The sequence below is a fragment of the Pseudophryne corroboree genome, chromosome 12 (assembly GCF_028390025.1).
Source record: "Pseudophryne corroboree isolate aPseCor3 chromosome 12, aPseCor3.hap2, whole genome shotgun sequence".
NCBI classification, from domain to species: Eukaryota; Metazoa; Chordata; class Amphibia; order Anura; family Myobatrachidae; genus Pseudophryne; species Pseudophryne corroboree.
The window spans coordinates 93,385,737-93,405,617 of record NC_086455.1 but is presented as its reverse complement, the minus strand read 5'-3'; the positions used below and the strand labels follow the sequence as shown (position 1 = coordinate 93,405,617).

The 19,881-nt window shown below is 46.7% G+C and overlaps 2 protein-coding genes across 4 annotated transcripts in view; one reads left to right on the top strand and one right to left on the bottom strand.

The window, feature by feature from the left end:
* The window catches only part of CCDC32 (coiled-coil domain containing 32), a 78,089-nt gene extending 76,452 nt beyond the window's left edge, over positions 1–1,637 (bottom strand). The window contains exon 1 of one of the 2 annotated variants that reach the window (XM_063947802.1): positions 1,556–1,637. Coding sequence is in view for 1 of the 2 variants with exons in the window: in XM_063947801.1 (XP_063803871.1) it covers positions 1,424–1,523 (100 nt within the window). In the remaining variant the exon portion in view is untranslated. Of the gene's footprint in view, positions 1–1,423; positions 1,527–1,555 lie in introns of those variants that run through there. The other variant, XM_063947801.1, reaches the window with a different exon arrangement.
* Positions 1,620–19,881, top strand: part of LOC134980825 (protein-L-isoaspartate(D-aspartate) O-methyltransferase-like) — a 337,346-nt gene continuing 319,084 nt past the window's right edge. The window contains exon 1 of one of the 2 annotated variants that reach the window (XM_063947799.1): positions 1,620–1,734. In XM_063947799.1, coding sequence (XP_063803869.1) covers positions 1,721–1,734 — 14 coding nt within the window. In that variant the 5' untranslated portion in view covers positions 1,620–1,720. The remainder of the gene's footprint in view (positions 1,735–19,881) is intronic. The other variant, XM_063947800.1, reaches the window with a different exon arrangement.

The window sequence follows — 19,881 nt, the reverse complement described above, 5'->3', positions numbered from 1 at the left end:
GGGTTCTCTAGCATTATGCATCACAGTAGGACACTGATAACAAAATGAAAAGTGTATCCCTTTAAAATAAAGCATACTGTATGTGGGCTATACTTTTGTAAATTTTAAATAATTCATAATTTGTAATATAAATGTGCCATTTTATTTCTGACGCGTTTTATATTGCTGCTGCTCCGCCCCATCCAGCCCCTGCTCTATTCCCACATTTTTCATATGCTGCTCAGACCCACCCCGCCCCCCCACTTTGTCTTGTCCCTCCCTCATGTTGTACATTCTTACGCCTTCCCGGTGCAGAGTGGTCCTTCTTCTAAGGTCTGTCCTGTCACTCTTGGCAGTGGGAGCCAATGGAGGGGCTGCGTGCACCTGTGGCTCCCACTATGAATGCATGTTAGAAACAGGACAGATTTTAGGAGATTATTTATAAATTTATATTTAATATTTATATATTGATATATATAAAATTGTAGAAGATACAGCACTCAGGATTGAATTGCTCAAATGCTTATTAAGTATATTTAGTGAAACTATGCTTAACACAAACTAATATTTCAGCAAGGAAATCATGAGTATTTTACCTTCTTCTACAATTGTATGACTACATCTTCTGATACCTGTTCCAGGTGTGGATCGTTGAGTCGACAGTCATTAGATCGACATGGAAAAAGGTCAACATGAGTTTTTTTATTATTTTTTTTGGTACTGTTATCTTCGTGACCGGGAACCCAAAGTAGTGCACCGTGTTCGCTCGCCATGCTTCGATGAAGGTTACTATTCCCAATCATAGTTCACATGGATCGCAAAGTATGAAAAAGTTCACAAAATGAAGAAACAAAAAAAGTGAAATACTCATGTTGACCTTTTCATGCGTCGGCCTTTGCTATGTTGACCTAGTGACCATGTTGACCTAATGACCATATTGACCTAATACTTGTCTACCAATAGTGGTCGACCTAACGAGTGTCGACCTAAAGACTGGATACCCCTGGTTCTTATTTGCTTTATTGGATCAGAATATCCACATTCTCATTTTGTTCTGTATAAATAGATTATACTATAAACATTTTATATTAATTAAAAAACGTGTTTTACAAAAGCTTGGATACAAATAATACAAGTAGGCTGAAAGTGGGTACCAACACGCCCAACCTCTAGAACCTAAATATATAAAAACAAAAACAGCACTAGGCCTTTCTTGCCATCCATAACAGAACAGTGTACAGTATGAGTATGTCCTGCAGGGATATAAACGTCTCAGGCACAACAATCCCCTGGTACATGCACGGATCGCTGCTCAGTCACTATATGGCCTAACGTACACTATAACGTAAATGACATAACTCTAGGCTATACTGGACAAATAACCAGTTACACAGAAAACTAGTTACAAGATGCTAAACCATATTATCTAACGTGTATCACTCACCCTTCTCTACTCTTCCCAGAAACCCAGCTCCTCCACATATAACCATATAACACTTCCGCCCTGCTGTGGGCGTATCATAGCGCAACTGTCCTATCACCATCCTGTTCACTGGACACTCATAGGTCAACTCACTTGTCAGTCACCGCCACCGTGCGCCAACCAATAGCGCGTTTCTTAAAGAGGCGAGTTCACTGTGCTGTTACAGAGAATGGACCGTATATAGAAGCAACTTGTGTCATAGCAACTGTCAAAAGCCTCTCACGTCGTCTTTTTCTTACGGTTGTGTCGCGAAGTCCAATGTGGGTGTGCAGGTGAGACTAGTTCTGTTACGTATGCTTGTTGCCTTGTTCAGGCCTGGCTGGAGGGTTAATGGGGTAGGACATGCTCGCGTACACGTTTTATGAAAACTTCTATGAATGGATATTTGTTTAGCTCATTTGCCCAAATGTATTAACTTTCTCAGCCCTTAACTAAATGCAATAAAGATAATGTGGATGTGTGCAGTAGGTATATATGTAAGATGTACTGTAGCTGTAAAGTTGGGAGGGTTACAGACTGTCTTAGATTAGTTTGGTGGCTTTGTATTCATTTAAAAAAAAAAAAAAAAGTTTAAAACCCCATATAGATGTATTCTTTGTAAGCGGAACATTGTTTAAATTATTAGGGACAAATGTTTTCATTATCAGGACATAATTCACATACAGGGATAGGGGCTCTGAGGTATACTAGTTTGTACGATCTATAAAAGTACAGTCATTGCTAATGCAATTATTTTTCTTCAGGGTTGCGAACCTGGCAGCACTATTGTGCAAGTGTAAACTGTAGCCTATAGCAGACATTCCTAACCACGGTCCTCAAGGCACACCAACAGAGCAGGTTTTAGTGATATCCAGGCTGCAGCACAGATGGTTAAATCAAAATAACTGAGCTACTAATTAAGTCACCTGTGCTGAAACATGGATATTACTAAAACCCGCACTTAAGTGTGACTTGAGGACTGTGGTTGGGAATGCCTGGCCTATGGGCTACAATGGTTAGTGCCACCTGAAGATGGCGTTCGCTACTGTGGGACAAGCTTTTAATTCCAGAGTTTTGTAAATTAGGATTTTAGAAACTTTATATGTGGGTTGCTTTTAAGAGTGAAAAGGGATCAGGTCCTAGTCTCACTACCAGTACTCTCTAATAGTCACTCGTCTACAACTTGTGACACTTGCGCTGAGGAAATTTAGAAGGAATTCAGTTTGCGCCGGTAATTTACGGTGGGTGAAAAATGGTGCTAGCCATGGGCTTTAATGTTCATTTAGAGTCCCTTTTCCCTACCCTGTTATTTACCATGTTAACAGATGTTAACTCATTGAATTCTGGTTAAGGTCACTGACCTATGGGTTAACCCAGCCGCAGCACCCGAAAACAGGCTATTGAACACAAATTTATTTTTGAGACTGTTCAGTCTCTGGGGAAGAAACCCATGTAAACTGCAGTATGTCTTTAGGATTCCTTCGGACTAATTGAATAGCCCACTGCTTCAATTAGCCTGTGGTAAATTACCATGGTTAATTGAATTCCCCCCCGCACCCCCTAGTTGGTTTCTACAATTACAGCATTGACTACTTCAGACCTTTGATCAGTCTTCACTACATACTGGGGGCTATGGGTCTAATTTAAGGTTGATTGCAAAACAATATTTCTCTGACGTCCTAGTGGATGCTGGGAACTCTGAAAGGACCATGGGGAATAGCGGCTCCGCAGGAGACTGGGCACAAAAGTAAAAGCTTTAGGACTAGCTGGTGTGCACTGGCTCCTCCCCCTATGACCCTCCTCCAAGCCTCAGTTAGATTTTTGTGCCCGAACGAGAAGGGTGCAATCTAGGTGGCTCTCCTGAGCTGCTTAGAGTAAAAGTTTAAATTAGGTTTTTTTATTTTCAGTGAGTCCTGCTGGCAACAGGCTCACTGCATCGAGGGACTAAGGGGAGAAGAAGCGAACTCACCTGCGTGCAGAGTGGATTGGGCTTCTTAGGCTACTGGACATTAGCTCCAGAGGGACGATCACAGGCCCAGCCATGGATGGGTCCCAGAGCCGCGCCGCCGTCCCCCTTACAGAGCCAGAAGAGCAGAAGAGGTCCGGAAAATCGGCGGCAGAAGACGTCCTGTCTTCAACAAGGTAGCGCACAGCACTGCAGCTGTGCGCCATTGCTCTCAGCACACTTCACACTCCGGTCACTGAGGGTGCAGGGCGCTGGGGGGGGGCGCCCTGAGACGCAATAAAAACACCTTGGATGGCAAAAAATGCATCACATATAGCTCCTGGGCTATATGGATGCATTTAACCCCTGCCAGAATACATAGAAAAACGGGAGATAAGGCCGCCGATAAGGGGGCGGAGCCTATCTCCTCAGCACACTGGCGCCATTTTCCCTCACAGCTCCGTTGGAGGGAAGCTCCCTGGCTCTCCCCTGCAGTCACTACACTACAGAAAGGGTTAAAAAAGAGAGGGGGGCACTAATTAGGCGCAGTATAAACAATACAGCAGCTATAAGGGGAAAAACACTTATATAAGGTTATCCCTGTATATATATATATATATATATATATATAGCGCTCTGGTGTGTGCTGGCAAACTCTCCCTCTGTCTCCCCAAAGGTCTAGTGGGGTCCTGTCCTCTATCAGAGCATTCCCTGTGTGTGTGCTGTGTGTCGGTACGTTTGTGTCGACATGTATGAGGAGAAAAATGATGTGGAGACGGAGCAGATTGCCTGTAATAGTGATGTCACCCCCTAGGGGGTCGACACCTGAGTGGATGAACTGTTGAAAGGAATTACGTGACAGTGTCAGCTCTGTATAAAAGACAGTGGTTGACATGAGACAGCCGGCTACTCAGCTTGTGCCTGTCCAGACGTCTCATAGGCCGTCAGGGGCTCTAAAGCGCCCGTTACCTCAGATGGCAGATATAGACGCCGACACGGATACTGACTCCAGGGTCGACGGTGAAGAGACAAATGTGACTTCCAGTAGGGCCACACGTTACATGATGGAGGCAATGAAAAATGTTTTACACATTTCTGATAATACGAGTACCACCAAAAAGGGGTATTATGTTCGGTGAGGAAAAACTACCGGTAGTTTTCCTGAATCTGAGAAATTAAATGAGGTGTGTGATGATGTGTGGGTTTCCCCCGATAACAACTGATAATTTCTAAAATGTTATTGGCATTATATCCTTTCCCGCCAGAGGTTAGGGTGCGTTGGGAAACACCCCCTAGGGTGGATAAAGCGCTCACACGCTTGTAAGGGCTCTACCCTCTCCTGAGATGGCCGCCCTTAAGGATCCTGCTGATAGAAAGCAGGAGGGTATCCTAAAATGTATTTACACACATACTGGTGTTATACTGCGACCAGCAATCGCCTCAGCCTGGTTGTGCAGTGCTGGGTTGGCGTGGTCGGATTCCCTGACTGAAAATATTGATACCCTAGATAGGGACAGTATATTTTTGCCTATAGAGCAGTTAAAAGATGCATTTCTATATATGCGTGATGCACAGCGGAATATTTGCCGACTGGCATCAAGTCTAAGTGCGTTGTCCATTTCTACCAGTAGAGGGTTATGGACACGACCGTGGTCAGGTGATGCGGATTTCAAACGGCATTTGGAAGTATTGCCTTATTAAGGGGAGGAGTTATTTGGGGTCGGTCTTTCAGACCTGGTGGCCACGGCAACAGCTGGGAAATCCACGTTTGTACCCCAGGTTGCCTCTCAACATGAGAAGACGCCGTATTATCAGGCGCAGTCTTTTCGTGGACAAGCGGGCAAAAGGTTCCTCATTTCTGTCCCGTGACAGAGGGAGAGGAAAAAGGCTGCAGAAATCAGCCAGTTCCCAGGAACAGAAACCCTCTCCCGCCTCTGCCAAGCCCTCAGTATGACGCTGGGGCTTTACAAGCAGAATCAGGCACGGTGGGGGGCCCGTCTCAATGAATTTCAGCGCGCAGTGGGCTCACTCGCAAGTAGACCCCTGGATCCGTCAGGTGATATCTCAGGGGTACAAATTGGAATTCGAGACGTCTCCCCCTCGCCGTTTCCTAAAGTCGGCTTTACCGATGTCTCCTTCTGACAGGGAGACAGTTTTGGAAGCCATTCACAAGCTGTATTCCCAGCAGGTGATAATCAAGGTACCCCTCCTGCAACAGGGAACGGGGTATTATTCCACACTGTTGTGGTACCGAAGCCGGACGGCTCGGTGAGACCGATTCTAAATCTAAAATCTTGAACACTTACATACAGAGGTTCAAATTCAAGATTGAGTCACTCAGAGCAGTGATTGCGAACCTGGAAGAAGGGGACTACATGATGTCTCGGGACATCTAGGATGCTTACCTTCATGTCCCAATTTACCCTTCTCACCAAGGGTACCTCAGGTTTATGGTACAGAACTGTCACTATCGGTTCAGACGCTGCCGTATGGATGGTCCGCGGCACCCCGGGTCTTTACCAAGGTAATGGCCGAAATTATGATATTCCTTCGAAGGAAGGGAATTTTAGTTATCCCTTACTTGGACAATTCCCTGATAAGGGTAAGATCCAGGGAACAGTTGGAGGTCGGTGTAGCACTATCTCAGGTAGTGTTGCGGCAACACGATTGGATTCTCAATATTCCAAAATCGCAGCTGGTTCCGACGACTCGTCTTCTGTTCCTAGGGATGATCCTGGACACAGTCCAGAAAAAGGGTGTTTCTCCGGGAGGAGAAAGCCAGGGAGTTATCCGAGCTAGTCAGGAACCTCCTAAAACCGAGCCAAGTCTCAGTGCATCAATGCACAAGGGTTCTGGGTAAAATGGTGGCTTCCTACGAAGCAATCCCATTCGGCAGATTCCACGCAAGAACTTTCCAGTGGGACCTGCTGGACAAATGGTCCGGGTCGCATCTTCAGATGCATCAGCGGATAACCCTGTCACCAAGAACAAGGGTGTCCCTCCTGTGTTGGTTGCAGAGTGCTCATCTTCTAGAGGGCCGCAGATTCGGCATTCAGGACTGGGTCCTGGTGACCATGGATGCCAGCCTGCGAGGCTGGGGAGCAGTCACACAGGGAAGGAATTTCCAGGGCTTATGGTCAAGCCTGGAGACATCACTTCACATAAATATCCTGAAGCTAAGGGCCATTTACAATGCTCTAAGCTTAGCAAGACCTCTGCTTCAAGGTCAGCCGGTGTTGATCCAGTCGGAGAACATCACGGCAGTCACCCACGTAAACAGACAGGGTGGCACAAGAAGCAGGAGGGCAATGGCAGAGGCTGCAAGGATTCTTCGCTGGGCGGAAAATCATGTGATGGCACTGTCAGCAATTCCGGGAGTGGACAACTGGGAAGCAGACTTCCTCAGCAGACACGACCTCCACCCGGGAGAGTGGGGACTTCACCCAGAAGTCTTCCACATGATTATAAACCGTTGGGAAAAACTCGACAGGTATTGCGCCAGGTCAAGGGACCTTCAGGCAATAGCTGTAGACGCTCTGGTAACACCGTGGGTGTACCAGTCAGTGTATATGTTCCCTCATCTGCCTCTCATACCCAAGGTACTGAGATTGATAAGATGGAGAGGAGTAAGCACTATATTCGTGGCTCCGGATTGGCCAAGAAGGACTTGGTAACCGGAACTTCAAGAGATGCTCACGGAGGATCCGTGGCCTCTACCTCTAAGAAGGGACCTGCTCCAGCAAGGACCCTGTCTGTTCCAAGAACCGCGGCTGCGTTTGACGGCATGGCGGTTGAACGCCGGATCCTGAAGGAAAAAAGGCATTCCGGATGAAGTCATCCCTATCCTGATCAAACCCAGGAAGGATGTAACCGCAAAACATTATCACCGCATTTGGCGAAAATATGTTGCGTGGTGCGAGGCCAGTAAGGCCCGACGGAGGAAATTCAACTGGGTCGATTCCTACATTTCCTGCAAACAGGAGTGTCTATGGGCCTGAAATTGGGGTCCATTAAGGTTCAAATTTCGGCCCTGTCAATTTTCTTCCAAAAAAAGAACTAGCTTCAGTCCCTGAAGTTCAGACGCTGTAAAAGGGGTACTGCATATACAGCCTCCTTTTGTGCCTCCAGTGGCACCTTTTGGATCTCAATGTAGTTTTTGGTTTCCAAAAGTCACATTGGTTTGAACCACTTAAATCTGTGGAGTTAAAATATCTCACATGGAAAGTGGTCATGCTGTTGGCCCTGGCCTGGGCCAGGCGCGTGTCAGAATTGGCGGCTTTATCCTGTAAAAGCCCTTATCTGATTTTCCTTTCGGACAGGGCGGAATTGAGGACTCGTCCTCAGTTTCTCCCTAAGGTGGTTTCAGCGTTTCACCTGAACCAACCTATTGTGGTGCCTGCGGCTACTAGGGACTTGGAGGACTCCAAGTTGCTAGACGTTGTCAGGGCCCTGAAAATATGTTTCCAGGACGGCTGGAGTCAGAGAAAATCTGACTCGCTGTTTATCCTGTATGCACCCAACAAACTGGGTGCTCCTGCTTCTAAGCAGACTATTGCTCGTTGGATTTGTAGTACAATTCAGCTTGCACATTCTGTGGCAGGCCTGCCACAGCCAAAAATCTGTAAATGCCCACTCCACAAGGAAGATGGGCTCATCTTGGGCGGCTGCCCGAGGGGTCTCGGCTTTACAACTTTGCCGAGCAGCTACTTGGTCAGGGACAAACACGTTTGCTAAATTCTACAAATTTGATACCCTGGCTGAGGAGGACCTGGAGTTCTCTCATTCGGTGCTGCAGAGTCATCCGCACTCTCCCGCCCGTTTGGGAGCTTTGGTATAATCCCCATGGTCCTTACGGAGTTCCCAGCATCCACTAGGACGTCAGAGAAAATAAGAATTTACTTACCGATAATTCTATTTCTCATAGTCCGTAGTGGATGCTTGGCGCCCATCCCAAGTGCGGATTGTCTGCAATACTTGTACATAGTTACAAAAATCGGGTTATTATTGTTGTGAGCCATCTTTTCAGAGGCTCCTCTGTTATCATGCTGTTAACTGGGTTCAGATCACAGGTTGTACGGTGTGATTGGTGTGGCTGGTATGAGTCTTACCCGGGATTCAAAATCCTTCCTTATTGTGTACGCTCGTCCGGGCACAGTATCCTAACTGAGGCTTGGAGGAGGGTCATAGGGGGAGGAGCCAGTGCACACCAGCTAGTCCTAAAGCTTTTACTTTTGTGCCCAGTCTCCTGCGGAGCTGCTATTCCCCATGGTCCTTTCGGAGTTCCCAGCATCCACTACGGACTATGAGAAATAGAATTATCAGTAAGTAAATTCGTATTTTTCCTCTAATGGGCAAAACCATGTGCACTGCGGGTGGTGCAGATATAACATTTGCAGAGAGAGTTAGATTTGGGTGGGTTATTTTGTTTCTGTGCATGGTAAATACTGGCTGCTTTATTTTTACACTGCAATTTAGATTTCAGTTTGAGCACACTCCACCCAAATCAAGGGTGTGTACACACGGGGTAAATTTACTAAGGTGGGAGATTTTTAGAACTGGTGATGTTGCCCATAGCAACCAATCACATTGTATCTATTTATCTTCTAGAAGCAGCTAGACAAATGTTAAGTAGAATCTGATTGGTTGCTATAGGCAGCATCACCAGTTCTAAAAAAAACTCCCACCTTAGTAAATTTACCCCACGGTGAGATCTTTGCTATGCCTGATTTTCACTTGCGATTTCCCTTGAACTCCCTGGAGCCCAGATAGCACAGATTTTGACTAACTTTTCTTGAGATATGGATTGTGTGCTTACGATATTGGCTTATGTGAGATGTAGTTGACATGTGAGATGAACTAGATACTGATCTAGCAAGGATTGACTTGCCTGCACAGTCTATCTTTTCTTGCGATGCCGACCTGGCGGGACCGCGCATCGGGATCGCAAGGTGACTTTCACCTTGCGATCTGCACTAACTTTTATTGCGGTTTTGACTATATAGTCAAAATCGAAAGAAAATATCTCGCCGTGTGTATACACCCTAAAGGTGCATACACACGGAGAGATTTTGACTATGAGAGATTTTGACTGAGCGATTTCCCTTGAACTGGCTGTAGGAGATTTTGACTAACTTTACCAGAGATTTTGGCTATGAGCGATTTTGGCTAACTCATTCAAGCAAGTGGATGCTTTTTCTTTTCCAGCGACATAGCCAAAATGGACTTTCCTGCACAGTCTATTTTTAGCAGCGATAACGACCTGGCGGGGACGCGCATCGCTATCGCTGGCTGTGTACACATGGAGAGATATACACTAACTTTCTGAGCGATTTTGACTATATAGTCAAAATCGCTCAGTTATATCTCTCCGTGTGTATGCACCTTAACTCTCTCTGCACATGTTATATCTGCGCCACCTGCAGTGCACATGGTTTTGCCCATTGTGAAATCAACCTTGAATTAGTCCCTAAATGTAGTAGCCTCTGAGAAGCAGGAAGTGCAAGATTTTGTGTTTGGCCATATTTGGCAATCATGTACACAGCAAACCCAGGTTGCTGCTTTAAAAATCTTGCCAGACTTGCCCTAAATCCTGCACTTCCTGTTTCTCGCAGGCTATTACATTTAGCCCCTGGTGTAGATATGCCTCTTTCAAAACTAAACTGTAAAACTCATTTAAAAGTTGAATATTGGTTTGTTATCAGATGAAAACAAAATTTTTCTGGTTCAAAAGAGTAAAAGATTAGGATTTGTTTTCTACTCACTTGGGAGTATAAATCCTATTTATATGAGCGCTAAAAAATGGCTATAATTGTGTAATGTATTATGGTCTGGGGGCACTAAGTGTAGCATTGCATTGTATACAGTATGTACTGTTTAAACTCTTTACTGTTTGACCACCCCACATCCCCCATTAATGCCCCCAGACCACACTACATATGCTATCAACCAATCATAGCACCCCACACGTAGGGTGCAATGTACATAATAAAACACTACCTGCATGGAGGGTAGCTTCTGATGGGAGATGGCAATGCCAGCAGAGAAGGCCAGAAAATTTTAGCTACCAGAAAGGGAAATTGCTAATGCAGCCATTTAAGGAAACCCACCAGAGCTAGAGGTTACAGACATGCTTGCCATTGTGGAGATCGGGTGAGAAGGTACCTAGGCCATGCCCAATCAGGATTACGCAATGACTTGGGGTCTCTGGTTCAGCCAGAGAGCTACATGCCTTAGATCTCGCACATTGCGGCTCTAGAAAATATCGGACCGGTTGCGTACAGCCTTTGGGTAGGGCAATCCCAGGGGACAACAGATGTACCGAACATCCTGCTTTCAGGCAAGACTCCCTGCTAAACCATTCACTTCATAGCACTCTGGAATAGGGCAGGACGGTTTTGAGCTTAGGTCAGCTTAACATACACGGTCAAGTCACATTATAGTTTGTGAACTGCTGCTGAGGTGAAGGTGTATCGTGACTGGACAAATGGCACGATTGTGAATAACCAACATGGAAACTGCAGCGGTGTTCAGACCCCTAATACGCGTAGGTTTAAGCCAACTACTCTCAGTTTATGGAAAACTGCTGCCATTCCGGGGGCTTCAGGTCAATGTTAAGTATCTAAAGTGCTGGTCTTTGGCAGGCTGGAAAGGGGGAGATGAGGTTGGAGAAGTGACTGTGGGCTTTGTCGGTAAGGGTGAGAACTTTATACTGGAGAAGCAGAAGATGAAAATCTGTTCTTTCCTGGATGTTGAGATCGGACAGGGCAAGGTTTTCAGCAGTTGAAACAAGAACTAAAGATAGTGAACAAGAGTTCATGTATGAGAATCCAATCTTGAAAGTGTTTTTAAAGGTGGAAATGAAGGTTTTGGAAAGGTACCTGATGTGGGGTAAAGGATGGCAGCAAATAAGAGAAACAGAGGAGAACTTGTGTTGTCTGTAGAAAAGAGACATAGGAAGTTTGAAGACTAAGGTGAGGGAAGATGGACATTTAAGAAGTAATAGCAGAGAGCTAGTGTCTAAGTGAGCAAGTGTATAGCGAGAAGTGCAAATGGTCCAGTAAAAATGACTGTGGTACATGTAAAGGACAGGTGGATGAACTGGAGGTACAGACAGAATAGTTACACATGTAACAACTTAACCATGAAAGCATGGTGCCATAAAGCTCAATGGAATTTTATGAATAACACCATTGCATCTGGTAAATCCCTATAACCAGAACCCAGCTCTTCATCTATAACAGGTACCTTCCTTTAAAGTTTATTCTCCTTACTGCTACTCGGGTGAACTTCAGCATGAGTAGTGGGGTTTTATCATGGGTGGTTGTAGTGGCGGATCCGAGGGGGGAGGGCTCGTGGGCCCATGCTCCCCCTCCATGTCTGGCACTTTAAAAAACAAAAAAAAGTCCCTTGAAAAAAAAAAGCGGCGCAGCTCACTGGCGCCTGCCGCGATGAAGGGCCCAGTGGCGGCGGCAGCAGTAATATCAGAGTGACTCATTACAGTACGCTGCAGCCGGCTGTAGTAAAGCCGGAAGTCTCTGAGGAGAGGGGAGGCTTTCCCCTTCTCTCTCCTCCCCTCCTCCACGGTCCAGCCACAAGTGACATGCGACTGACCGGCAGCCGCTGGTGCTTGGCTCGGGCCGCACATGAATCAGGCAAGTGCGCACGCAGGGGGGGGGGGGTTCTGAGTCCCTTTTTGTAAGTCTGGCGCTCAGCTTCACTCCCTGTGCATCCCGAGGCTGGACGCTCAGGCTGGCATATAGGAGTAGCAGCTCCGCTCTCACTGACATCCTGTGAGAGGTGGGAGCCGCTGGCCCGGCATCATTGTAGCGTCACTGCAGCTTTTACCTTCACTCCGGGCACTGATTACTGATTGACTTTGTAGCGGGAGCAAGGTGATACATATGCTGGGAGCGACGCCGGTACTCTTAATTTGCGGTAACCAGAAGTTTGACTAGGCACATGTACTGTCCGTCCATGAAGCATGATGGTGCTACGCTGTCTATGGGGGAGGGGGGGTGATGGTACGGTCCTGTCTGTCTAAGGGGGGACGATGGTGCTGTCCTGTCTGTCTGGTAGCGGAGGAGGGGGGCTGGGTGATGGTGCTATGCTGTCTGGAAAAGGGGGTGGGGGGTGATGGTGCTGTCCTATGTGTCTATGGGGGATGATGGTGCCATGCTGACTGTCTATGGGGGGGCGTAAGTCTGTCTATGGGGTGGTGTAGGGATAGGATGTTGCTGTCCTGTCTGTCTTTGGGGTGGTGTAGGGATAGGATGTTGCTGTCCTGTCTGTCTATGGGGGGGGGGGGGGTGATGGCGCTATGCTGCCTGTCTATGGGGGGCATAATGGTGCTGATCTGTCTGTCTATGGGGAAGAGTGAAGATGGTACTGTCTTGTCAGTCTATGGGGTTGGGTGGGGGCAGGATGGTGCTGTTCTGTCTGTCTACAGGGGGGATGATGGTGCTGTCCTGTCTGTCTACTGGGGGGGGGGGAGCTTAACAGTGTGGGCTGGCTCCTCCCTCTATGCCCCTCCTACCAGACTGTTTAGAAAATGTGCCCCGAGGCGCTGGTCACAACTAGGTGAGCTCTTAGGCGTTTTTCTAATTTTATTATTTTCTGAGTTTAGTTAGGTACAGGCAGGCTGCTGGCAACAGCCTACCTGCTTCGTGGGACTTAGAGGGGGGAGTAGGAACCAACTCTAGAAGTTAATGGTTCTCTATCTCCACTGACCGGACACTGAGCTCCTGAGGGTGCTGATCGCAAGCCAACGAGCCGATCGCTCACCCCCAAACAGAGCCAGAAGAAAGAAGAGTGGCGCGTACAGCGCTGGCTTCCTGGAGAGCGGGTCGGCGGCGGGAATGGTGGCACAAGGGTGGCACACTGTGTACTGCGCTGTGAGGGGCGTCCTGGGCAAGCGCAATCACCCTACACTAGTCAACACTGCCAACAAGGGCTAATCCCGCTGTTAGCTAAAAAAATACCTAATAAAAGCCTAAAGGGCTGGTTCCTTGCACTCTGTGACTCTCTGAAGGTATTCTGGGGGGGGGGGGGGGGGTTTAATTGTACTGACATTTTGCTGTGTGTGTAACCCACTGTACCATATTTGGGGGACTTTGTCCTGTAATACAGATTGTATATCTTCTCCTGGGGAGTCTATACCATGCTCAAAACTGTATAAATTCTCAGGCTTTGGTGGCAGATCCCCCTGGGGTGGCCTCCATAAGGTGTACTGTCACATATTTTTTCAAATATGACCCATGCTGGGAAGAAACCACCGTTTTGAGATGTCTGGGAAATCAAATCCCACAGCTGTGCCTCTCGCCCCAACGAAGTATCCTGAAAAGAATACCCTTGCCGTATAATGCAACTGACATATGTGGGTGCAACATATAATTTGATCTCTCTCTCTCTCTCTCTCTCTCTCTCTCTCTCTCTCTCTCTCTCTCTCTCTCTCTCTCTCTCTCTCTCTCTCTCTCTCTCTCTCTCTCTCTCTCTCTCTCCCCGTTAAACTCCTTATTTGCGAAAACCTGAGTGTTCCAGTTCCACCTTACCTAATACACAAGAGTTATTACTCAAACCTGTTTGTGGTTCCAAAACCGGACGGTCCGGTAAGGCCAATATTAGACCTAACAACAATGAACCGTAATTGAGGAAATTCAAGATGGAGTCCCTGAGAGCAGTGATCTCAGGTCTGGTGGAGGGGGAATTCCTAGTATTCCTGGATATCAAGGATGCGTACCTTCACATTCCGATCTGGCCACCACACCAGGCTTATCTAAGATTTGAGCTGCTGGACTCACTGTCCATTCCAGGCACTGCCATTTGGCCTCTCCACAGCACCGAGGGTATTCCCCTAGGTCATGGCAGAGATGATGCTACTCCTCTGCAGATAGGTAGTGAAACGAATTCCATATCTGGACGATCTGCTCCTAAAAGCATCTTCCAAGGAGAGGCTGTTACAGAGTATTGCTCTCTCAACTCGCCTACTCCAGGATCTTGGATTGATCCTGAACCTTCCAAAGTCACGTTTGGAACCGACAAAGCATCGGTGATCCAATCAATGGTCCGGGATGTCCTGAAGCCAGCCAGGGTATCGGTTCGTCAGTGCATTCACCTTCTGGGGAAGATGGTAGCCTCCTACGAGGTTTTACAGTACGGAAGATTCCATGCACGGTTCTTCTAACTGGCTCTCCTGGACAATTGGTCGGGATCACATCTTCACATGTACCAGCGGATACGCCTGTCGCTGAAAGCCACGATTTCACTTCTCTGGTGGCTGCAAACTTCTCACCTACTCTAGGGCCGCAGGTTCGGGATTCAGAATTGGATTCCTCTAACCACGGATGCAAGTCTCAGAGGTTGGGGAGCAGTCACCCAAAGGGAAGACTTCCAAGGAAAGTGGTCAAGTCATGAAGCTCTCCCCATCTGGTAAACATTCTGGAACTAAGGGCCATATACAACATCCTTCTACAAGCGGCACATCTTCTGAAAGATCAAGCCATTCAAGTTCAGTCGGGCAACTTCAGGGCGGTGTCCTACATACACAGGCAAGGTGGAACGAAGAGCAGAGTTGCAATGTCAGAGGTAACAAGAATCCTCCTCTGGGCAGAAAGACTGGCGCTGTCAGCAATCTTCATTCCGGGAGTGGACAACTGGGAAGCAGACTACCTCAGCAGACGCAATCTCCATCCAGGAGAATGTGGCCTCTATCCGGAGGTATTCGCAGAGGTAACAAGCCGATGGGATGTACCTCAGATAGATATGATGGCCTCTCGCTTCAACAAGAAGCTTCAGAGGTACTGGTCCAGGTCAAGAGACCCACAGGCAGTGGCGGTGGACGCCCTGGTAACTCCCTGGGTGTCCCAGTCAGTGTATGTGTTCCCTCCACTCATCCCAAGGATTCTCAAACTAATAAAAAAGAACATGAGTTCAGGCAATCCTCTTTGCTCCGGACTGGCCAAGAAGGGCTTGGTACGCGGACCTTCTGGCATTACTCTTGGAGGATCTGAGGCCTCTTCGCGAGGACCTTCTTCAACAGGGGCCATTCGCTTATCGAGACTTACCGCGTCTACGTTTGACGGCATGGAGGTTGAACACCAGATCTTAGTTTGGAAAGGCATTCCGAAAAAGGTCATTCCTACAGGCTAGGAAGGGAGTAACGTCAAAACATTACCATCGGATTTGGTAAAAAGTATGTGTCTTGGTGTGAATCCAAGAAGTTTCCTATGGTGGAGTTTCATCTAGGACATTTTCTCCTTTTTCTGCAAGTAGGTGTGGATGTAGACCTACGCTTGGGCTCCATAAAAGTCCAGATTTCGGCTTTATCCATATTCTTCCAGAAACAGTTGGCTGCCCTCCCTGAGGTTCAGACTTTCTTGAAAGGAGTTCTGCATATCCAACCACCCTTTGTACCTCCTACGGCACCTTGGGATCTTAATATGATGTTGCAGTCCCTGAAATTGGATTGGTTTGAACCTTTGCAGGAGGTGGACGTAAAGTTTCTTACTTGGAAGGCTGTCACACCGTTGGCATTGGCATCTGCGAGATGTGTGTCAGGATTGGGGGCACAGAACGTGTCAGCGAAGTCATCCTAAGGTTGTGTCTGCTTTTCATATCCACCAACCTAATGTGGTGCCAGTGGCTACTGACACCTCGATTACTCAAAGTCCTCAGATGTTGTGAGGGATTTGAAAATATATGTGAAGAGAACTTCTCGTCACAGAAAGTTGGACTCTTGTCCTTTATGATCCTAACAAGGTTGGGTGTCCTGCTTCTAAGCAGACCATTTCTCACTGGATCAGGTTTTCTATCCAGCATGCTTATTCTACGGCAGGATTGCCGTGTCCAAAATCTGTTAAGGCCCACTTGAACACTTTTGCTCAGTTCTACAAGTTCGATACTTTTGCCTCTGAGGACCTAAAGTTTGGTTAATCTGTTCTGCAGGTGCCTCAGCCCTCTCCCTCACGTACTGGGAGCTTTGGTACATCCCCATGGTACTAAATGGAACCCCAGTATCCTCTAGGACGTGAGAGATTGTAGGATTTTAATTACCTACCGGTAAATCCTTTTCTTGTAGTTAATAGAGGATGCTGGGCGCCCGCCCAGTGCTTCGTTTTCCTGCATTGTTGCTTGGTTAAGTATTGGTTCAGCTGTTGCTGTTCCTATTTAATGCTGGTTAGCAGGGTTTCTTCTAGTTCCTGCTGGTTAGTTGCATGCTGGTTAACATGTTTTCTTCATGTTTCATGCTGGTTGGCATGGTTTCTCCATGTTGCATGCTGGTGAGCATGGTTTTTTAATTCGGTGTGAACTGGTGTAAATCTCACCACTATCTGTGTATGTCCGTCTACTCGGGCACAGTTTCTAGACTGAGTCTGGTAGGAGGGGCATAGAGGGAGGAGCCAGCCCACACTGTTAAGCTCTTAAAGTACCCATGGCTCCCATGGGACCCGTCTATACCCCATGGTATTAAATGGAACCCCAGCATCCTCTACGGACTAAGAGAAAAGGATTTATCGGTATGTAATTAAAATACTATTTTTATTTCTCCTGCAGGGTTCACAGGATTTACATTGGGATATGAGGTAGCGACAGCGGATTGGCACCAACGATCAAAGCTTTCGGCTTTCCAGAATGCAATTGGCCAGTCCCCTATATCCCCGCCTCCTGGCTCAGGCAATTCAGTTGTTTGGAGCCTCAGGAGCCGGACCATGGTCAAATGGGCTGCTGGTTTTTAGCAGCCATAAGCTTTTTATTATTTTATTTTATTTTTATAGTCTTACATTTTTTTTTTTTTTTTTTTTTGAGTGATCTTTCTAAAAAGTCTTATACGTACCTTAGAAAGAGTCGCTCCAACAACTCCCCGTTGTGTCGCAACAACGCTTACCCACATGTACAGTGCTGTTTTGGCGGGTGTCTGTGTAGGATGTACTAACACGTCCAGCAGACGTTACCAGGCTGTGTCCGAAGCACGGGGAGAAGGTAAGGCATCTTTCACTTAGCAGGGGAAATGCGAGACGCAGCCACACTGTTTCAGGATGGAGACTACCGAGCAGTCGCTGACGCGGCTGCCATCTCGGGTGCACTAACGCTAGCCCTCAGGGATCATAGGCCCCACGGGGGTAGTATGAGGCCGCGAACCCTCGGGTTAATGTCTGCAGTGGGGAGTAAGACGCTCCCCTTGTCGCCCCACCCCTTGGTTCATGTCCAGTTTCCTCTGAGTTTAACGCCATGAACTGATTTCCCGCTTCCGTCTGAGACGCTGTGTATCTAAAAGGACCCAGTTGCAGCATAGGCGGCTTTATGACTGGTGCGTCAGTGTTCACTTGGGCGTCTCTGCTCACTGTAGGTTCACGGGGTGGTTTTGTACACTAATAGCGTCTAGATCCACTCGGCGTTCTCTAATGTTTTGCTCTATTCTGGAAGCCAGGTGAAGTGTCCATGTATCCCACTCTCTCCTGAGCTGGGTGATGCAGCACTAAGTCTCTATCTACCATTGCGTACGAATAGTTGTGTAAGTTCCTGATGCATATGAGTCTGTAAACTATTGCTGGTGTTTCTTTCACAGTGCGACTGAACACGTTTTAAAGTCCTACATAAGGTTGTCACAGACCCCGTCCGCCACACTCTCTGGATACACCAATCCGAGAGTTGCGACAGCGCTGTGTGAATCTCCGCTGCCACCAGCAAAGACTTTTCAACGTATTACGGACGTTGCAGGTGTCTTTTTAGCTTCACCTGTAACCACCAGTCTTAATATCTCATGAAAACAATTCGTAACGTACTTCACTTGGGTTCAAGAACACAGCAGTCAGATCTAATTATATGTTTATTATAATTAAGAAATATCTTCGGGTTTACAAGGGTACAAATTACAAAGCATATAAGGAGTTTTAGAAAAGATATATACAGGTTACTAGCAGTCTCAATAAACAAAAAGGGAGTAAAGAAAATCAGAACCTAATTACGCTTATGTAGTGTATTAAGATCTGTGTGAAGAAGCTTCACAGGAATATAGACATTCATCCAGGCACGGGCAGCCACTTCCATTAAAATGAACATAATAGTGTGTATGAGAGGGGCAGATATAACCCCATCATAGCTGCAGGCCCCCACCCTTTCCTTAACACTCTGAATGCTGTGTATCTGGGCAGAAAGAAACCAGATTTACTTTGGTTTAACTTTCAACAGCTGTCTTTCTTTTAAGTTTCAAGAAGTTGGGTTTCTTGGCCTGGCTTTTTGTAATGTTGTTTATAGCTTCTTATATAAGGTAAGAGCAATAAACTAACCTCTGACTCCCCCAGTATACATCAGTGTCCTCTACTTCCATATCTATGTAGTTATGGGTTCAATTAAAGGACAGGTTGGAAACCATTTTGTGTTACAGACTCAATTACAATGTACACGTAGACATTACATACAAGCCTTATATCGCTGGATACAAATGAATGTCCCATTTGCCACAAAGGTAATGCAGTAATATGTTTCTCCTACATACTTCAAATGTATCTGTAGTTGAATGTGTGCTTATATTGCTTATTGTACTAATGTATAACCTTTGAATGATTGCTAGTGTGATTGTTGACTTTACTATTTTCTGGCAGTGTATTTCGATCCTCAATGATGGTGCAAAGCAGGGAGGGATCAGATGGTATGTCGCTTTAACAAGTTTTAAAGTGATTTCAGTCACAAATTGTGTAGTTAACACTGTACAGGTGTGTGAGTTGTTTATCATGATTACCAAGAGAGGCAAGGGTGAGGAGGATACCAACACTTATTTTGTGTTTGTCTTGCAAAGCTGGGTTACCCTCTCAGGATCTGGTTCAAAATGGATTATGTGCAAACTGTTTTAGCTTTCATCAAAGCCTCCTGAATAATCCAAGGCAGGCACAGGTTGAAATGGAACCCCCGTGGGCTATGTTTGCACAGACATCCAGTATAGCTGAGCGGATAATGCCAGCTCCTATACCAGAGAGAGGTTACCCTGTTAACACTTACATGCAACATTCCACCTGGGGTTTATCACATACAGTACAGGAATCTGCAGCCTTTCAACAAAAACAGGCTGAAAGGCCGATGGAAAGTAAATCACATAGACCTGAAACAACATCTTCACAGTCTACACGTTTCAGATGGGGACTCGTATGAGGATGCATTCACTCCAGGTCTGCATACAGAGATAAGGATGAAGGTCTCATCTCAGTGGACATACCTTAGCTAATTAGTGCTATGAAAGCCATTCTTTCTGCAGCGGGGTACACTGTGTTCCACAGGGAATACATTGGGTGTAGAGATGGATCTTGATCCAGGCACCAACAGGTTAAAATTTTAGCTGTCCCAAGATGCGTTGGGGCCTCCTCTATAACCCTGCCTCCAGCCACTGTGAGCTCCGTTTTGAGTTTGGTGCCCTGCAGAAACAAGTCACTTAACAGGTGGGCTGCACTGGGCTACCCTGAAAAAGCTTTTTCTAAAAGAAAATTCCTTCAAAACTGGGCTGTCAGCG